The following is a 14,651-nucleotide window of genomic DNA, read 5'->3' as shown; positions in this document are numbered from 1 at the left end:
CAGCCCTGCCACTAGGTTTCCTATAGTTAGTGGTGTAAAATACTTTAAGTAAACTACTTAAGTCGTTTTTTTTTGGTTAGTTACTATTTATATTTGACAACTTTTACTTTTACTCCACTACATTCCTTAAAAATTATTGTGCTTTTTACTCCATACATTTTCCCTGACACCCAAAAGTACTCGTTACATTTTGAATGTTTAGCAGGACAGGAGAATTGTCAAATTCACGCACTTATCAAGCAAACATCCCAGGTCATCCCTACTGCCTCTGATCTGGCGAACTCACTAAACATAAATGGTTCGTTTGTAAATTATGTCTGATTGTTGAACTGTGCCCTTGGCTATTTGTAAATTAAAAAAACAATAACACCGTGTGGTCTGGTTTGCTTAAAATTAGACATTTTAAATGATTTCTACTTTTGATACCTAAGTACATTTTATCAATTACATTTGCTTTTGATACTTATGTATATTTAAACCAAATACTCTGACTTTTACTCAAGTAGTATTATTACTGGGTGACTCACTTTTATTTGAGTATTTTCTTTTAAGGTATCTTTACTTTTACTCAAGTATGACAATGTTTTACTTTCTCCACCACTGTAGTTAGTTCACAGGAATAGCCAGGGCTGGATACATGTAGGTAACTTTGTAAAAATGAGGGAGCTACTGAAGCTAGCTAGGTAATACTCAACTTCATAGATGGAGCTATGAACCTAACAAGTCCCAGTCTACATGAGATCAGAATGATAGCTAGTTTGACACATATTTTGAAGCTATAGCTACATTGTTTACAAAGACATTGTAACAACCTTATATTTTTGATTATGGTGGGGTAAGACCGTTCTACTAAACTCATGAGGCATTTCAAGAATCATTGGGCATTGAAATGAAGTGGCCTAAAGATTGAATTTTATGAGGGTAGCTGGCAAGCAAGCTAACACTACAACCTTCACTGTCCACCCGAGTGATGCCCAGGCAGCCACTGCGCTAGAAAGCTCACCATAGCTACATCAGCTACAGTTGAAGTCGGAAGTGTACATTCACTTAGGTTGGAGTCATTAAAACTCGATTTTCAACCACTCCACAAATTTCTTGTTAACAAACTATCGTTTTGGCAAGTCGGTTAGGACATCTACTTCGTGTATGAAGCAAGTGATTTTTCCAACAATTGATACATACAGATTATTTCACTATTAATTATCTATCACAATTCCAGTGGGTCAGAAGTTTACATACACTAAGGTGACTGTGCCTTTCAACAGCTTGGAAAATTCCAGAAAAATGATGTCATGCCTTTAGAAGCTTCTGATAGGCTAATTGACATCATTTAAGTCAACTGGAGGTGTACCTGTGGATGTATTTCAAGGCCTACCTTCAAACTCAGTGCCCCTTTGCTTGACATCATGGGGAAATCAAAAGTAATCAGCCAAGACCTTAGAATCTTTTTTTTTTTAGCCCTCCACAAGTCTGGTTCATCCTTGGGAGCAATTTCCAAATGCCTGAAGGTACCACGTTCACCTGTACAAACAATAGTATGTAAGTATAAACACCATGGGACCACGCAGCCGTCATACCGCTCAGGAAGAAGACGCGTTCTGTCTCCTAGAGATGAACGTACTTTGGTGCGAAAAGTCCAAATCAATCCCAGAACAACAGCAAAGGACCTTGTGAAGATGCTGGAGGAAACAGGTACAAAAGTATCTATATCCACAGTTAAGCGAGTCCTATATTGACATAATCTGAAAGGCTGCTTAGCAAGGAAGAAGCCACTGCTCCAAAACCGCCATAAAAAAGCCAGACTACGGTTTGCAACTGCACATAGGGACAAAGATCATACTTTTTGGAGAAGTGTCCTCTGGTCTGATGAAACAAAAATAGAACTGTTTGGCCATAAGGACCATTGTTATGTTTGGAGGAATAAGAGGGAGGCTTGCAAGCCGAAGAACACCATCCCAACCGTGAAGCACGGGGGTGGCAGCATCATGTTGTGGGGGTGCTTTGCTGCAGGAGGGACTGGTGCACTTCACAAAATAGATGGCATCATGAGGAAGGAACATTATGTGAATATATTGAAGCAACATCTCAAGACATCAGTCAGGAAGTTAAAGCTTGGTCGCAAATGTGTCTTCCAAATGGACAATGACCCCAAGCATACTTTCAAAGTTGTGGCAAAATGGCTTAAGGACAACAAAGTCGAGGTATTGGAGTGGCCATCACAAAGCCCTGACCTCAATCGTATAGAAAATTTGTGGGCAGATCTCAAAAAGTGTGTGCGAGCAAGGAGGCCTACAAACCCGACTCAGTTATACCAGCTCTGTCAGGAGGAATGGGCCAAAATTCACCCAACTTATTGTGGGAAGCTTGTGGAAGGCTACCTGAAAAGTTTGACCCAAATTAAACAATTTAAAGGCAATGCTACCAAATACTAATTGAGTGTATGTAAACTTCTGACCCACTGGGAATGTGATGAAAGAAATAAAAGCTGAAATCATTCTCTACTATTATTCTGACATTTTACATTCTTAAAATGAAGTGGTGATCCTAACTGACCTAAGACAGGGATTTTTTACTCTGATTAAATGTCATGAGAAACTGAGTTGAAATGTATTTGGCTAAAGGTCTATGTAAACTTCCGACTTCAACTGTATAATCAAAGTGGCCAGATGACAGTGAATTATATAAATCAGAATGAAATAGGCCTGGCTATATAATATACATGCAATTTAACTAACGTTTTCATCCAAAGTGACTTACGGTAGTGGGTCCATTTTTTTATGGATGGCCGTAGCGGTAATCAAACCCACGACCTGATGGTGTCAGCGCCATGCTCTACCAGCTGAACCAGTTGTAGCCTATTTGGTTCAATAGAATACACTAGAATTACTTAAATTTTCCAGAAGGAACTTAAGTTGTTGCAAATCAGATAGGATAAATATATAGTACTAAATATATAAAAAACATTCACACATGACAGATACAAATGCTTACAAGGTGTGTAAAGTACTAATCGTTGGTCCATTGATGTCTCCTGTAGGACACATGGATGCTAAAAGGCGGAGTAGCGGTCCGCCGAGGGGCGGGGCGTCCCAGGCCAAGCGTGGTAAAACTGGCGGGGATTGGGAAGACAGCCCGTCGATCTTCGAGGAGGAACTCGCCCTGTTCGAAGAAGCCGATATGGAGGCGGAGGAGAGGGAAGGACAGGCGGGGCATGATGTCATCCCTGTTGGTGAGAGGATGAGAGGAGAGCGCATGGTGATGTGCATTGTGCAGGCTTTAGTCTTACCAGGGATTCCTATTGTCTGGAATGACTGAAATGTTTAGGATTTCTGCCATTTGACTAGCCTGAAATCCAGAACCTGTTTAAAACCATCATTCCACTCCATGTAGGCCAACTACATGTTTAGCATGACAAGGAGTGGAATGATAACTCAAACACACTGGTACCCAGGCTACTGGCGCTGGTGGTGGAGAGTTTCATTCATTTTTCACCAACCTGCCTCTTTAACATCACATTGACTGACCAATCTCCTGTCTTCTGCATGTGACCCGTGACCCGGTTGCAGGTGACCTGTTCTCTGCTGACCTCAACCCCCGATGGCGTCGGCCGCAGGCCTCCCCTCTTAACCCGGACTCTGACACCCTGGTCTTCCAACAGATCGACCTCGACTACTATTTAGGTAAGCTATGTCACAGTCAACTTCTGTTGCAATAAAGCTCAGGGATGCGGCTGGAGAAATGTAACCACTCTCAACATCATAGATGGATATGTAAAGGCAATGCCTGACAGGCCATGGGACCAACATGTTAGTTTTAGTTGAAGCATATTTAGGCTGCTAGAGACTTTTAAAGGCCATTTTTATGTCACGTTTTAAAGCAGGAGTACGAGTCATGACACCAACCTAAACTGTTTGTGATGGTCTGTTCAACAGGGGCTGTTGTGGCTGGCATGCCAGGTCAGTCTCAGGGGAATGTACCAATAATCCGCATGTTCGGGGTGACTGACAGCGGGAACAGTGTGTGCTGCCACGTGCACGGCTTTGCCCCCTATTTCTACATCCCTGCCCCCAATGGTGAGTTTTCTCTGAAAATGAGTAATATAATGATACGCAACGTTACTCTATATATCAGACCTATTAGTGTGAGCTAAGCATGGTGATACGCAACATTACTCTATATATCAGACCTATTAGTGTGAGCTAAGCATGGTGATACGCAACGTTACTCTACATATCAGACCTATTAGTGTGAGCTAAGCATGGTGATACGCAACGTTACTCTACATATCAGACCTATTAGTGTGAGCTAAGCATGGTGATACGCAACGTTACTCTACATATCAGACCTATTAGTGTGAGCTAAGCATGGTGATACGTAACGTTACTCTATATATCAGACCTATTAGTGTGAGCTAAGCATGGTGATACGCAACGTTACTCTACATATCAGACCTATTAGTGTGAGCTAAGCATGGTGATACGCAACGTTACTCTACATATCAGACCTATTAGTGTGAGCTAAGCATGGTGATACGCAACGTTACTCTACATATCAGACCTATTAGTGTGAGCTAAGCATGGTGATACGTAACGTTACTCTATATATCAGACCTATTAGTGTGAGCTAAGCTTGGTGATACGTAACGTTACTCTATATATCAGACCTATTAGTGTGAGCTAAGCATGGTGATACACACCGTTACTCTACATATCAGACCTATTAGTGTGAGCTAAGCATGGTGATACGTAACGTTACTCTACATATCAGACCTATTAGTGTGAGCTAAGCATGGTGATACGCAACGTTACTCTACATATCAGACCTATTAGTGTGAGCTAAGCATGGTGATACGTAACGTTACTCTATATATCAGACCTATTAGTGTGAGCTAAGCATGGTGATACGCAACGTTACTCTATATATCAGACCTATTAGTGTGAGCTAAGCATGGTGATACGTAACGTTACTCTATATATCAGACCTATTAGTGTGAGCTAAGCATGGTGATACACACCGTTACTCTACATATCAGACCTATTAGTGTGAGCTAAGCATGGTGATACACACCGTTACTCTACATATCAGACCTATTAGTGTGAGCTAAGCATGGTGATACACACCGTTACTCTACATATCAGACCTATTAGTGTGAGCTAAGCATGGCATGAACGTGTGAGAGGTGTTTTCTAGGCATCACAGTAGTAATGTCATGGTCACTTTAAGAAGCAGAAGGCTACATTATTATTTAGGACTAAATCTGATGGCCAACCACAAACTACATGAAAATAATGGCTTTAATATTGTCCACCGTGTCGGTGACAATATCAAACAATATCAAATTCATCCACCCCTTTTCTCTCTCACTTTCCCCCTCCCTTCCTCTCTCTGTCTCAGGGTTCACCAGTGATCACTTGAGTGAGTTCAAACGGGAGCTTAACTCTGCTGTGCTGAAGGACATGCGCTCCAACAAGGACAACATGTCGGTCACTGTGCTGGCGGTGGACATCACACGCAAAGAAAGTAGGTATAGTGACCATGTCTGGTCTAATGGTGGCACTGCAGTAGGCTGGTGGTGGGACTGCTGACTCCTGGATACACACAGGGTGCGTTCCAGTAGTCATTTGAGGCAAAGGAAAGTTCAGAATGTTAACATGGACATTTTTTGGACAGGTAGCAAAGAAAGGATGCAGAGGAGTATCCTGTGTGTTAACAGTTGAACTGTTGTTTTTGGTTGTGTGTGTGTGGTAGCTTGTAGTGCTGTGGTGTTGACTAGGCCGACAGGGTAGTTGATAACTTCCTCCCCATCTCTCCTCCAGGTATGTATGGTTACCATGGGAAACGGATTGCGGACTTCCTGTGCATCACCATGGCAATGCCTCGTCTGATTGCCCCGGCGAAGAGGCTCCTGGAACAGGGATTTAAGTTTGGACCTTTCCCCATTCAGAGCTTCTCTTCCTACGAGGCTAACATTGACTTTGAGATCAGGTGTGTGCGCGTGTGTGCGTGTGTGTGTGTGTGTGTGTGTGTGTGTGTGTGTGTGTGTGTGTGTGTGTGTGTGTGTGTGTGTGTGTGTGTGTGTGTGTGTGTGTGTGTGTGTGTGTGTGTGTGTGAGAGAAGTAAAAAAAAAAAAAGAAGCAGTCCTGGTTTTCTCTTGACATTTTAACCCAGTTCATTCCCTAAACTGCCAGGCCTCGCTTACCCCCCTTACTGCCTCAACGAGCTGCAGCACTCTGACAGTCTAATAAATACAGTTCATATATGCTATCGAAAAAATGATCACTTGGTTGTGTTTATGACGCTCTTGAGTAACATTAGAATACAGAATGTATTTCATTTCAAAGAACACAATATCATTGTCATTAGTTTATGTTACTGTAGGCCATCTGTTGCAGTGTGCTCACGTGTGGAGGGCATGAAACAGGGGTTATTCTTGTAGAAAGTTTTATTTTGAAATAGTGTTCATCTTTTAATTTTTGAGTGTTAATTCACAATGGTAAGTGTGTTGGACGCCTCCGAATGTGCTCTTTCTGATCCTGTGTAGAAATCAAAACGTCTTACCTGCGTGTGACTCTAGGAGGATTTGAAAAAGTCACTTTATGGCGCTCAGTGAAACAAAATGGCGTGTCCTCCTGAAACTGCTTCTAACACTAATGAAATAGACTTATTTAGGATGAGTCTAGGAAGTAGTGTTGTGCAGGACTTTAAAAGGAGATTAACATGTTTTATTGATAAGCAGCTAAAATGACTTCCTCAGGGCTTCCAGTGTTAAACTATATAAACCAATTATTTTGACCTTTTAGGGAGAAATGTATTTTCAACCAAATTCACACAGTAAGCAGTTGTTTTTCATGAGAATGAACAAATGAATTTGTACACATTTTGATAAATGAGGTCCGCTGTGTCCCGGGGCACTAGGTTTATGGTGGACAGTGATGTGGTGGGTTGCTGCTGGATTGAGCTGCCCAAAGGGAAGTACCGGGTGAGGGAGGAGAGGAAGTTGGGGGAGACGGACGCTAACTACCCAGGCAAGGTAAGAGAATAGAGACCTCTGGGCCTTTACACACCCAGGGGGTGTTCCAGAGTTACAATACCCCCCTCCTCTCTCCTAGGTGTCTCTGTGTCAGTATGAGGTTGATGTGGGATGGACCCAGCTGATCAGTCACCCAGCAGAGGGAGAGTACCAGAGGATCGCTCCTCTCAGGGTTCTCAGCTTTGACATTGAGTGTGCTGGAAGAAAAGGTTTGTGCTCTGTACTGCATTGTACTGTATTGTACTAGATTATACTGCATTGTACTGATTGTGTGTCTGTGGACTGGAGAGACTGTATTTACTGGCTTGTCCTCTGGCTCCTGTCAGCAGAGTCATGTATTTAGAGAGTTGGGACATTGAGGTTTCTGCATTATGATGCATTAACATGACACTACAACATTCTATGACAGCCATGTTAACTCTTCATTAACATGACACTACAACATTCTATGACAGCCATGTTAACTCTTCATTAACATGACACTACAACATTCTATGACAGCCATGTTAACTCTTCATTTACATGACACTACAACATTCTATGACAGCCATGTTAGCTCTTCATTTACATGACTCTGCAACATTCTATGACAGCCATGTTAACTCTTCATTTACATGACACTACAACATTCTGACAGCCATGTTAGCTCTTCATTTACATGACTCTACAACATTCTATGACAGCCATGTTAGCTCTTCAATTACATGACTCTACAACATTCTATGACAGCCATGTTAGCTTTTCATTTACATGACTCTACAACATTCTATGACAGCCATGTTAGCTCTTCATTTACATGACTCTACAACATTCTATGACAGCCATGTTAGCTCTTCATTTACATGACTCTACAACATTCTATGACAGCCATGTTAGCTCTTCATTTACATGACACTACAACATTCTATGACAGCCATGTTAGCTCTTCATTTACATGACTCTACAACATTCTATGACAGCCATGTTAGCTCTTCATTTACATGACTCTACAACATTCTATGACAGCCATGTTAGCTCTTCATTTACATGACTCTACAACATTCTATGACAAGCCATGTTAACTCTTCATTTACATGACTCTACAACATTCTATGACAGCCATGTTAGCTCTTCATTTACATGACTCTACAACATTCTATGACAGCCATGTTAACTCTTCATTTACATGACTCTACAACATTCTATGACAGCCATGTTAGCTCTTCATTTACATGACTCTACAACATTCTATGACAGCCATGTTAAGATCTTCATTTACATGACTCTACAACATTCTATGACAGCCATGTTAGCTCTTCATTTACATGACTCTACAACATTCTATGACAGCCATGTTAGCTCTTCATTTACATGACTCTACAACATTCTATGACAGCCATGTTAGCTCTTCATTTACATGACTCTACAACATTCTATGACAGCCATGTTAACTCTTCATTTACATGACTCTACAACATTCTATGACAGCCATGTTAACTCTTCATTTACATGACTCTACAACATTCTATGACAGCCATGTTAACTCTTCATTTACATGACTCTACAACATTCTATGACAGCCATGTTAACTCTTCATTTACATGACTCTACAACATTCTATGACAGCCATGTTAGCTCTTCATTTACATGACTCTACAACATTCTGACAGCCATGTTAACTCTTCATTTACATGACTCTACAACATTCTATGACAGCCTTGTTAACTCTTCATTTACATGACTCTACAACATTCTATGACAGCCATGTTAGCTCTTCATTTACATGACACTACAACATTCTATGACAGCCATGTTAACTCTTCATTTACATGACTACAACATTCTATGACAGCCATGTTAGCTCTTCATTTACATGACTCTACAACATTCTATGACAGCCATGTTAGCTCTTCATTTACATGACTCTACAACATTCTATGACAACCATGTTAACTCTTCATTTACATGACTCTACAACATTCTATGACAGCTATGTTAGCTCTTCATTTACATGACACTACAACATTCTATGACAGCCATGTTAGCTCTTCAATTACATGACACTACAACATTCTATGACAGCCATGTTAGCTCTTCATTTACATGACTCTACAACATTCTATGACAGCCATGTTAACTCTTCATTTACATGACTCTACAACATTCTATGACAGCCATGTTAGCTCTTCATTTACATGACACTACAACATTCTATGACAGCCATGTTAGCTCTTCATTTACATGACTCTACAACATTCTATGACAGCCATGTTAGCTCTTCAATTACATGACACTACAACATTCTATGACAGCCATGTTAGCTCTTCATTTACATGACTCTACAACATTCTATGACAGCCATGTTAGCTCTTCATTTACATGACACTACAACATTCTATGACAGCCATGTTAGCTCTTCATTTACATGACTCTACAACATTCTATGACAGCCATGTTAGCTCTTCAATTACATGACACTACAACATTCTATGACAGCCATGTTAGCTCTTCAATTACATGACACTACAACATTCTATGACAGCCATGTTAGCTCTTCAATTACATGACACTACAACATTCTATGACAGCCATGTTAGCTCTTCAATTACATGACACTACAACATTCTATGACAGCCATGTTAGCTCTTCATTTACATGACTCTACAACATTCTATGACAGCCATGTTAGCTCTTCAATTACATGACACTACAACATTCTATGACAGCCATGTTAGATCTTCATTTACATGACTCTACAACATTCTATGACAGCCATGTTAGCTCTTCATTTACATGACACTACAACATTCTATGACAGCTATGTTAGCTCTTCATTTACATGACTCTACAACATTCTATGACAGCCTTGTTAGCTCTTCATTTACATGACACTACAACATTCTATGACAGCCTTGTTAGCTCCCCGTTTACATGACATGAGGAGTATTTAGACTATTCTATGTAACTGAATGTCTAGAATCAGAACAGTATTCACTATTGTAAAGGTTGGCCCAACTCTCTTGTCTTCTTGTAGGGATATTTCCAGAGGCAGAGAAAGACCCAGTGATCCAGATAGCCTCCATGGTGCAGCGACAGGGAGAGAAGGAACCCTTCATCCGCACAGTCTTCACCCTCCAGTCCTGCTCCAGCATCGTGGGCTCCCAGGTCCTGTGCTTTACTAAAGAGAGCCAGTTACTACAGGTAACACACACACACACACACACACACACACATACACACAAACACACTTATGTGGAGTTGAGCTTGGCTGCTTTAAGACCAACAGCAGTGGAGGTTTCCCCCCTGATTGGCTCTGTGTATTCCCCCTGCAGAGCTGGGCTGAGTTCGTGAGGACAGTGGATGCAGACATCATCACTGGGTACAACATCCAGAACTTTGACCTTCCCTACCTGCTGAACAGAGCAGCTACCCTGAAGGTCAGTACAGACAGGCCATGGTTCTATGGAAACTTCTAGAATCAGAACGTCCAGATTCTAAGTCTAACCTGCCAGATCAATGTCTGTTGATGCAATATTTGTTGTATATTGCCTTGTTGTATGTGGACCAGTCAGTCTAACAACTGGAGCTGTACCTGCCTGTCAGTCTAACAACTGGAGCTGTACCTGCCTGTCAGTCTAATAACTGGAGCTGTACCTGCCTGTCAGTCTAACAACTGGAGCTGTACCTGCCTGTCAGTCTAACAACTGGAGCTGTACCTGCCTGTCAGTCTAACAACTGGAGCTGTACCTGCCTGTCAGTCTAATAACTGGAGCTGTACCTGCCTGTCAGTCTAACAACTGGAGCTGTACCTGCCTGTCAGTCTAACAACTGGAGCTGTACCTGCCTGTCAGTCTAACAACTGGAGCTGTACCTGCCTGTCAGTCTAACAACTGGAGCTGTACCTGCCTGTCAGTCTAATAACTGGAGCTGTACCTGCCTGTCAGTCTAACAACTGGAGCTGTACCTGCCTGTCAGTCTAACAACTGGAGCTGTACCTGCCTGTCAGTCTAACAACTGGAGCTGTACCTGCCTGTCAGTCTAACAACTGGAGCTGTACCTGCCAGTCAGTCTAACAACTGTATCTGTACCTGCCAGTCAGTCTAACAACTGTATCTGTACCTGCCAGTCAGTTTAACAACTGGAGCTGTACCTGCCTGTCAGTCTAATAACTGGAGCTGTACCTGCCTGTCAGTCTAACAACTGGAGCTGTACCTGCCTGTCAGTCTAACAACTGTATCTGTACCTGGCTGTCATAAGATACTAGAAACCACTTACATTTACATATAAAACAGTACATCATATAACATTATTACACCACTACATATCTACATATCTACAATACAAAATGTACAGTACAGAATGAATAATAGCACCATTCAACAATATTTCAATGTCTTCACAGTCCCCGCTGTATTTATACCCTGCTTTTTAAATCTGATTCTACTGCTGCATCAGTTACCTGATGTGGAATAGAGTTCCATGTAGTCATGGCTCTATGTAGTACTGTGCGCCTCCCATAGTCTGTTCTGGACTTGGGGACTGTGAAGAGACCTCTGGTGGCATGTCTTGTGAGGTATGCATGGGTGTCCGAGCTGTGTACTAGTATTTTAAACAGACACCTCTGTACATTCAGCTTGTCAACACTTCTTACAAAAACAAGTAGTGATGAAGACCATCTCTCTTCCACTTTGAGCCATGAGAGATTGACATGCATGTCATTAATGTTAGCTCTGTGTACTTTTAAGGGCCAGCCCTGCTGCCCTGTTCTGAGCCAACTGCAATTTTCCCAAGTCCCTCTTTCTGGCACCTGACCACACGACTGAACAGTAGTCAAAGTGCGACAAAACTAGAGCCTGTAGGACCTGCCTTGTTGATAGTGCTGTTAAGAAGGTAGAAACTAGAGCCTGTAGGACCTGCCTTGTTGATAGTGCTGTTAAGAAGGTAGAAACTAGGGCCTGTAGGACCTGCCTTGTTGATAGTGCTGTTAAGAAGGTAGAAACTAGGGCCTGTAGGACCTGCCTTGTTGATAGTGCTGTTAAGAAGGTAGAAACTAGGGCCTGTAGGACCTGCCTTGTTGATAGTGCTGTTAAGAAGGTAGAAACTAGGGCCTGTAGGACCTGCCTTGTTGATAGTGCTGTTAAGAAGGTAGAAACTAGGGCCTGTAGGACCTGCCTTGTTGATAGTGCTGTTAAGAAGGTAGAGACTAGGGCCTGTAGGACCTGCCTTGTTGATAGTGCTGTTAAGAAGGTAGAAACTAGAGCCTGTAGGACCTGCCTTGTTGATAGTGCTGTTAAGAAGGTAGAAACTAGAGCCTGTAGGACCTGCCTTGTTGATAGTGCTGTTAAGAAGGTAGAAACTAGAGCCTGTAGGACCTGCCTTGTTGATAGTGCTGTTAAGAAGGTAGAAACTAGAGCCTGTAGGACCTGCCTTGTTGATAGTGCTGTTAAGAAGGTAGAGCAGTGCTTTTATGGACAGACTTCTCCCCATCTTAGCTACTGTTGTATCAATATGTTTTGACCATGACAGTTTACAATCCAGGGTTCCTCCAAGCAGTTTAGTCTCAACTTGCTCATTACCACATTCATTACGAGATGTCATTTAGGTTTAGGGTTTAGTGAATGATTTGTCCCAAATACAATGCTTTTAGTTTTTAAATATTTAGGACTAACTTATGGCATGTCGTTAGTAAAGATAGAAAAAGGTAAGGGGCCTAAACAGCTGCCCTATAAGATACTAGAGATCCCCAAACAGCAGGGATTTTGGTCCGACCCAAAAAACAACTCGCACACAAACCTTCGATGCTAAGAAATGCATTTGAATTAGGCCCCAAAAATAGTAATTGGATCTTCCTCAAATGAAATTCCCCAAAATGTTGTTTTCATAAACAATGACCTTTAAAAAGGCTGATGGAGTAGCGTGGCTGTCTCCTACCTGCCCACGTCTGTCCTCTATTAACGTAATGGAAAGAGACATCTGGAGGGATGTCTGTGTGCTTCTGCCTCTGTATCTCTTGCTCTTTGGGGGTTTAAGCTGGGTGTCTGTGAAGCACTCTGGCTTTATAAAAGGGCTTTATAAAATGTATTTGATTGATATGTCTGATTCCAGGTCAGTCTGTTCCCCTACCTGGGCAGAGTACAGGGCATCAAGTCAGTCCTGAGAGACTCCAGCTTCCAGAGCAAACAGATGGGCCGCAGAGAGAACAAGATCCTTAACATGGAGGGACGAGTTCAGTTTGACCTGCTCCAGGTAACTGGCCGGCCGCTGACCTCTGACCTTATGTATAGGAAAATATAACATACTCTCATCCAGTGTTGGAACCCAGAACCATATGTTGCATGCTGGCCAGCTACTAGATTAGCTAGGTTCTGGGAGTAGAGGTTTTCAACTGTAGACCAATGGAGCAGACAAGATGGAGTCAATATTATGAGTGTTCTGACTGACCCTGGACCATAGTTAGACTCATCATGGATTCATGTTTTTGTCTGACTGACCCTGGACCATAGTTAGACTCATCATGGATTCATGTTTTTGTCTGACTGACCCTGGACCATAGTTAGACTCATCATGGATTCATGTTTTTGTCTGACTGACCCTGGACCATAGTTAGACTCATCATGGATTCATGTTTTTGTCTGACTGACCCTGGACCATAGTTAGACTCATCATGGATTCATGTTTTTGTCTGACTGACCCTGGACCATAGTTAGACTCATCATGGATTCATGTTTTTGTCTGACTGACCCTGGACCATAGTTAGACTCATCATGGATTCATGTTTTTGTCTGACTGACCCTGGACCATAGTTAGACTCATCATGGATTCATGTTTTTGTCTGACTGACCCTGGACCATAGTTAGACTCATCATGGATTCATGTTTTTGTCTGACTGACCCTGGACCATAGTTAGACTCATCATGGATTCATGTTTTTGTCTGACTGACCCTGGACCATAGTTAGACTCATCATGGATTCATGTTTTTGCGTGGACATCGCCATTGAAGGCTTCCACCATTTTAAAGCAGTCAACTGGGTGGGGATTCCTATGGACAGACTCTATAATGGAACACATACAAAGATGAGTCCTGTAACTCTATGGACTACAGACTGTTCTGTTGTTCTAAGGGTTCTGTTCTGACAGACTGTTCCGAGTGTTCTGTCTGACTGACTCTGGATCTGTCCATGTGGGTCCTTCAGGTGCTGCTGAGGGACTACAAACTGCGCTCGTACACACTCAACGCCGTCAGCTTCCACTTCCTGCAAGAACAGAAGGAGGATGTTCAGCATTCTATCATCACAGATCTGCAGGTACGTCTCTCTCCTCTCTCCTCTCTCTTCTCTCTTCTCTCCTCTCTCTCTTCTCTCTCCTCTCTCTCTTCTCCTCTCTCTCTCCTCTCTCTCCTCTCTCTCCTCTCTCTCCTCTCTCTCCTCTCTCTCCTCTCTCTCCTCTCTCTCCTCTCTCTTATCTCCTCTCTCTTATCTCCTCTCTCTTCTCTCCTCTCTCCTCTCTCCTCTCTCTTCTCTCTCTTCTCTCTCTTCTCTCTCTTCTCTCTCTTCTCTCTCTTCTCTCTCTCTCCTCTCTCTCCTCCTCTCTTCTCTCCGCTCTCTCTCCTCTCTAGTACCCTGACTTTCCCCCAGATACTGA

At 42.4% G+C, this 14,651-nt stretch overlaps 1 protein-coding gene across 1 annotated transcript in view; it reads left to right on the top strand.

Moving 5' to 3' along the window:
• Positions 1-14,651, top strand: part of pold1 (polymerase (DNA directed), delta 1, catalytic subunit) — a 48,000-nt gene that overhangs the window by 496 nt on the left and 32,853 nt on the right. The window contains exons 2-12 of the mRNA XM_038988332.1: positions 3,038-3,229; positions 3,567-3,680; positions 3,933-4,073; positions 5,395-5,520; positions 5,817-5,985; positions 6,916-7,030; positions 7,110-7,239; positions 10,044-10,210; positions 10,342-10,446; positions 13,115-13,255; positions 14,204-14,314. Coding sequence (XP_038844260.1) covers positions 3,043-3,229; positions 3,567-3,680; positions 3,933-4,073; positions 5,395-5,520; positions 5,817-5,985; positions 6,916-7,030; positions 7,110-7,239; positions 10,044-10,210; positions 10,342-10,446; positions 13,115-13,255; positions 14,204-14,314 — 1,506 coding nt within the window. The 5' untranslated portion in view covers positions 3,038-3,042. The remainder of the gene's footprint in view (positions 1-3,037; positions 3,230-3,566; positions 3,681-3,932; positions 4,074-5,394; positions 5,521-5,816; positions 5,986-6,915; positions 7,031-7,109; positions 7,240-10,043; positions 10,211-10,341; positions 10,447-13,114; positions 13,256-14,203; positions 14,315-14,651) is intronic.

Source organism: Salvelinus namaycush, chromosome 3 (genome assembly GCF_016432855.1).
Source record: "Salvelinus namaycush isolate Seneca chromosome 3, SaNama_1.0, whole genome shotgun sequence".
NCBI lineage: Eukaryota > Metazoa > Chordata > Actinopteri > Salmoniformes > Salmonidae > Salvelinus > Salvelinus namaycush.
This window is presented reverse-complemented; position numbering and strand designations above follow the sequence as displayed.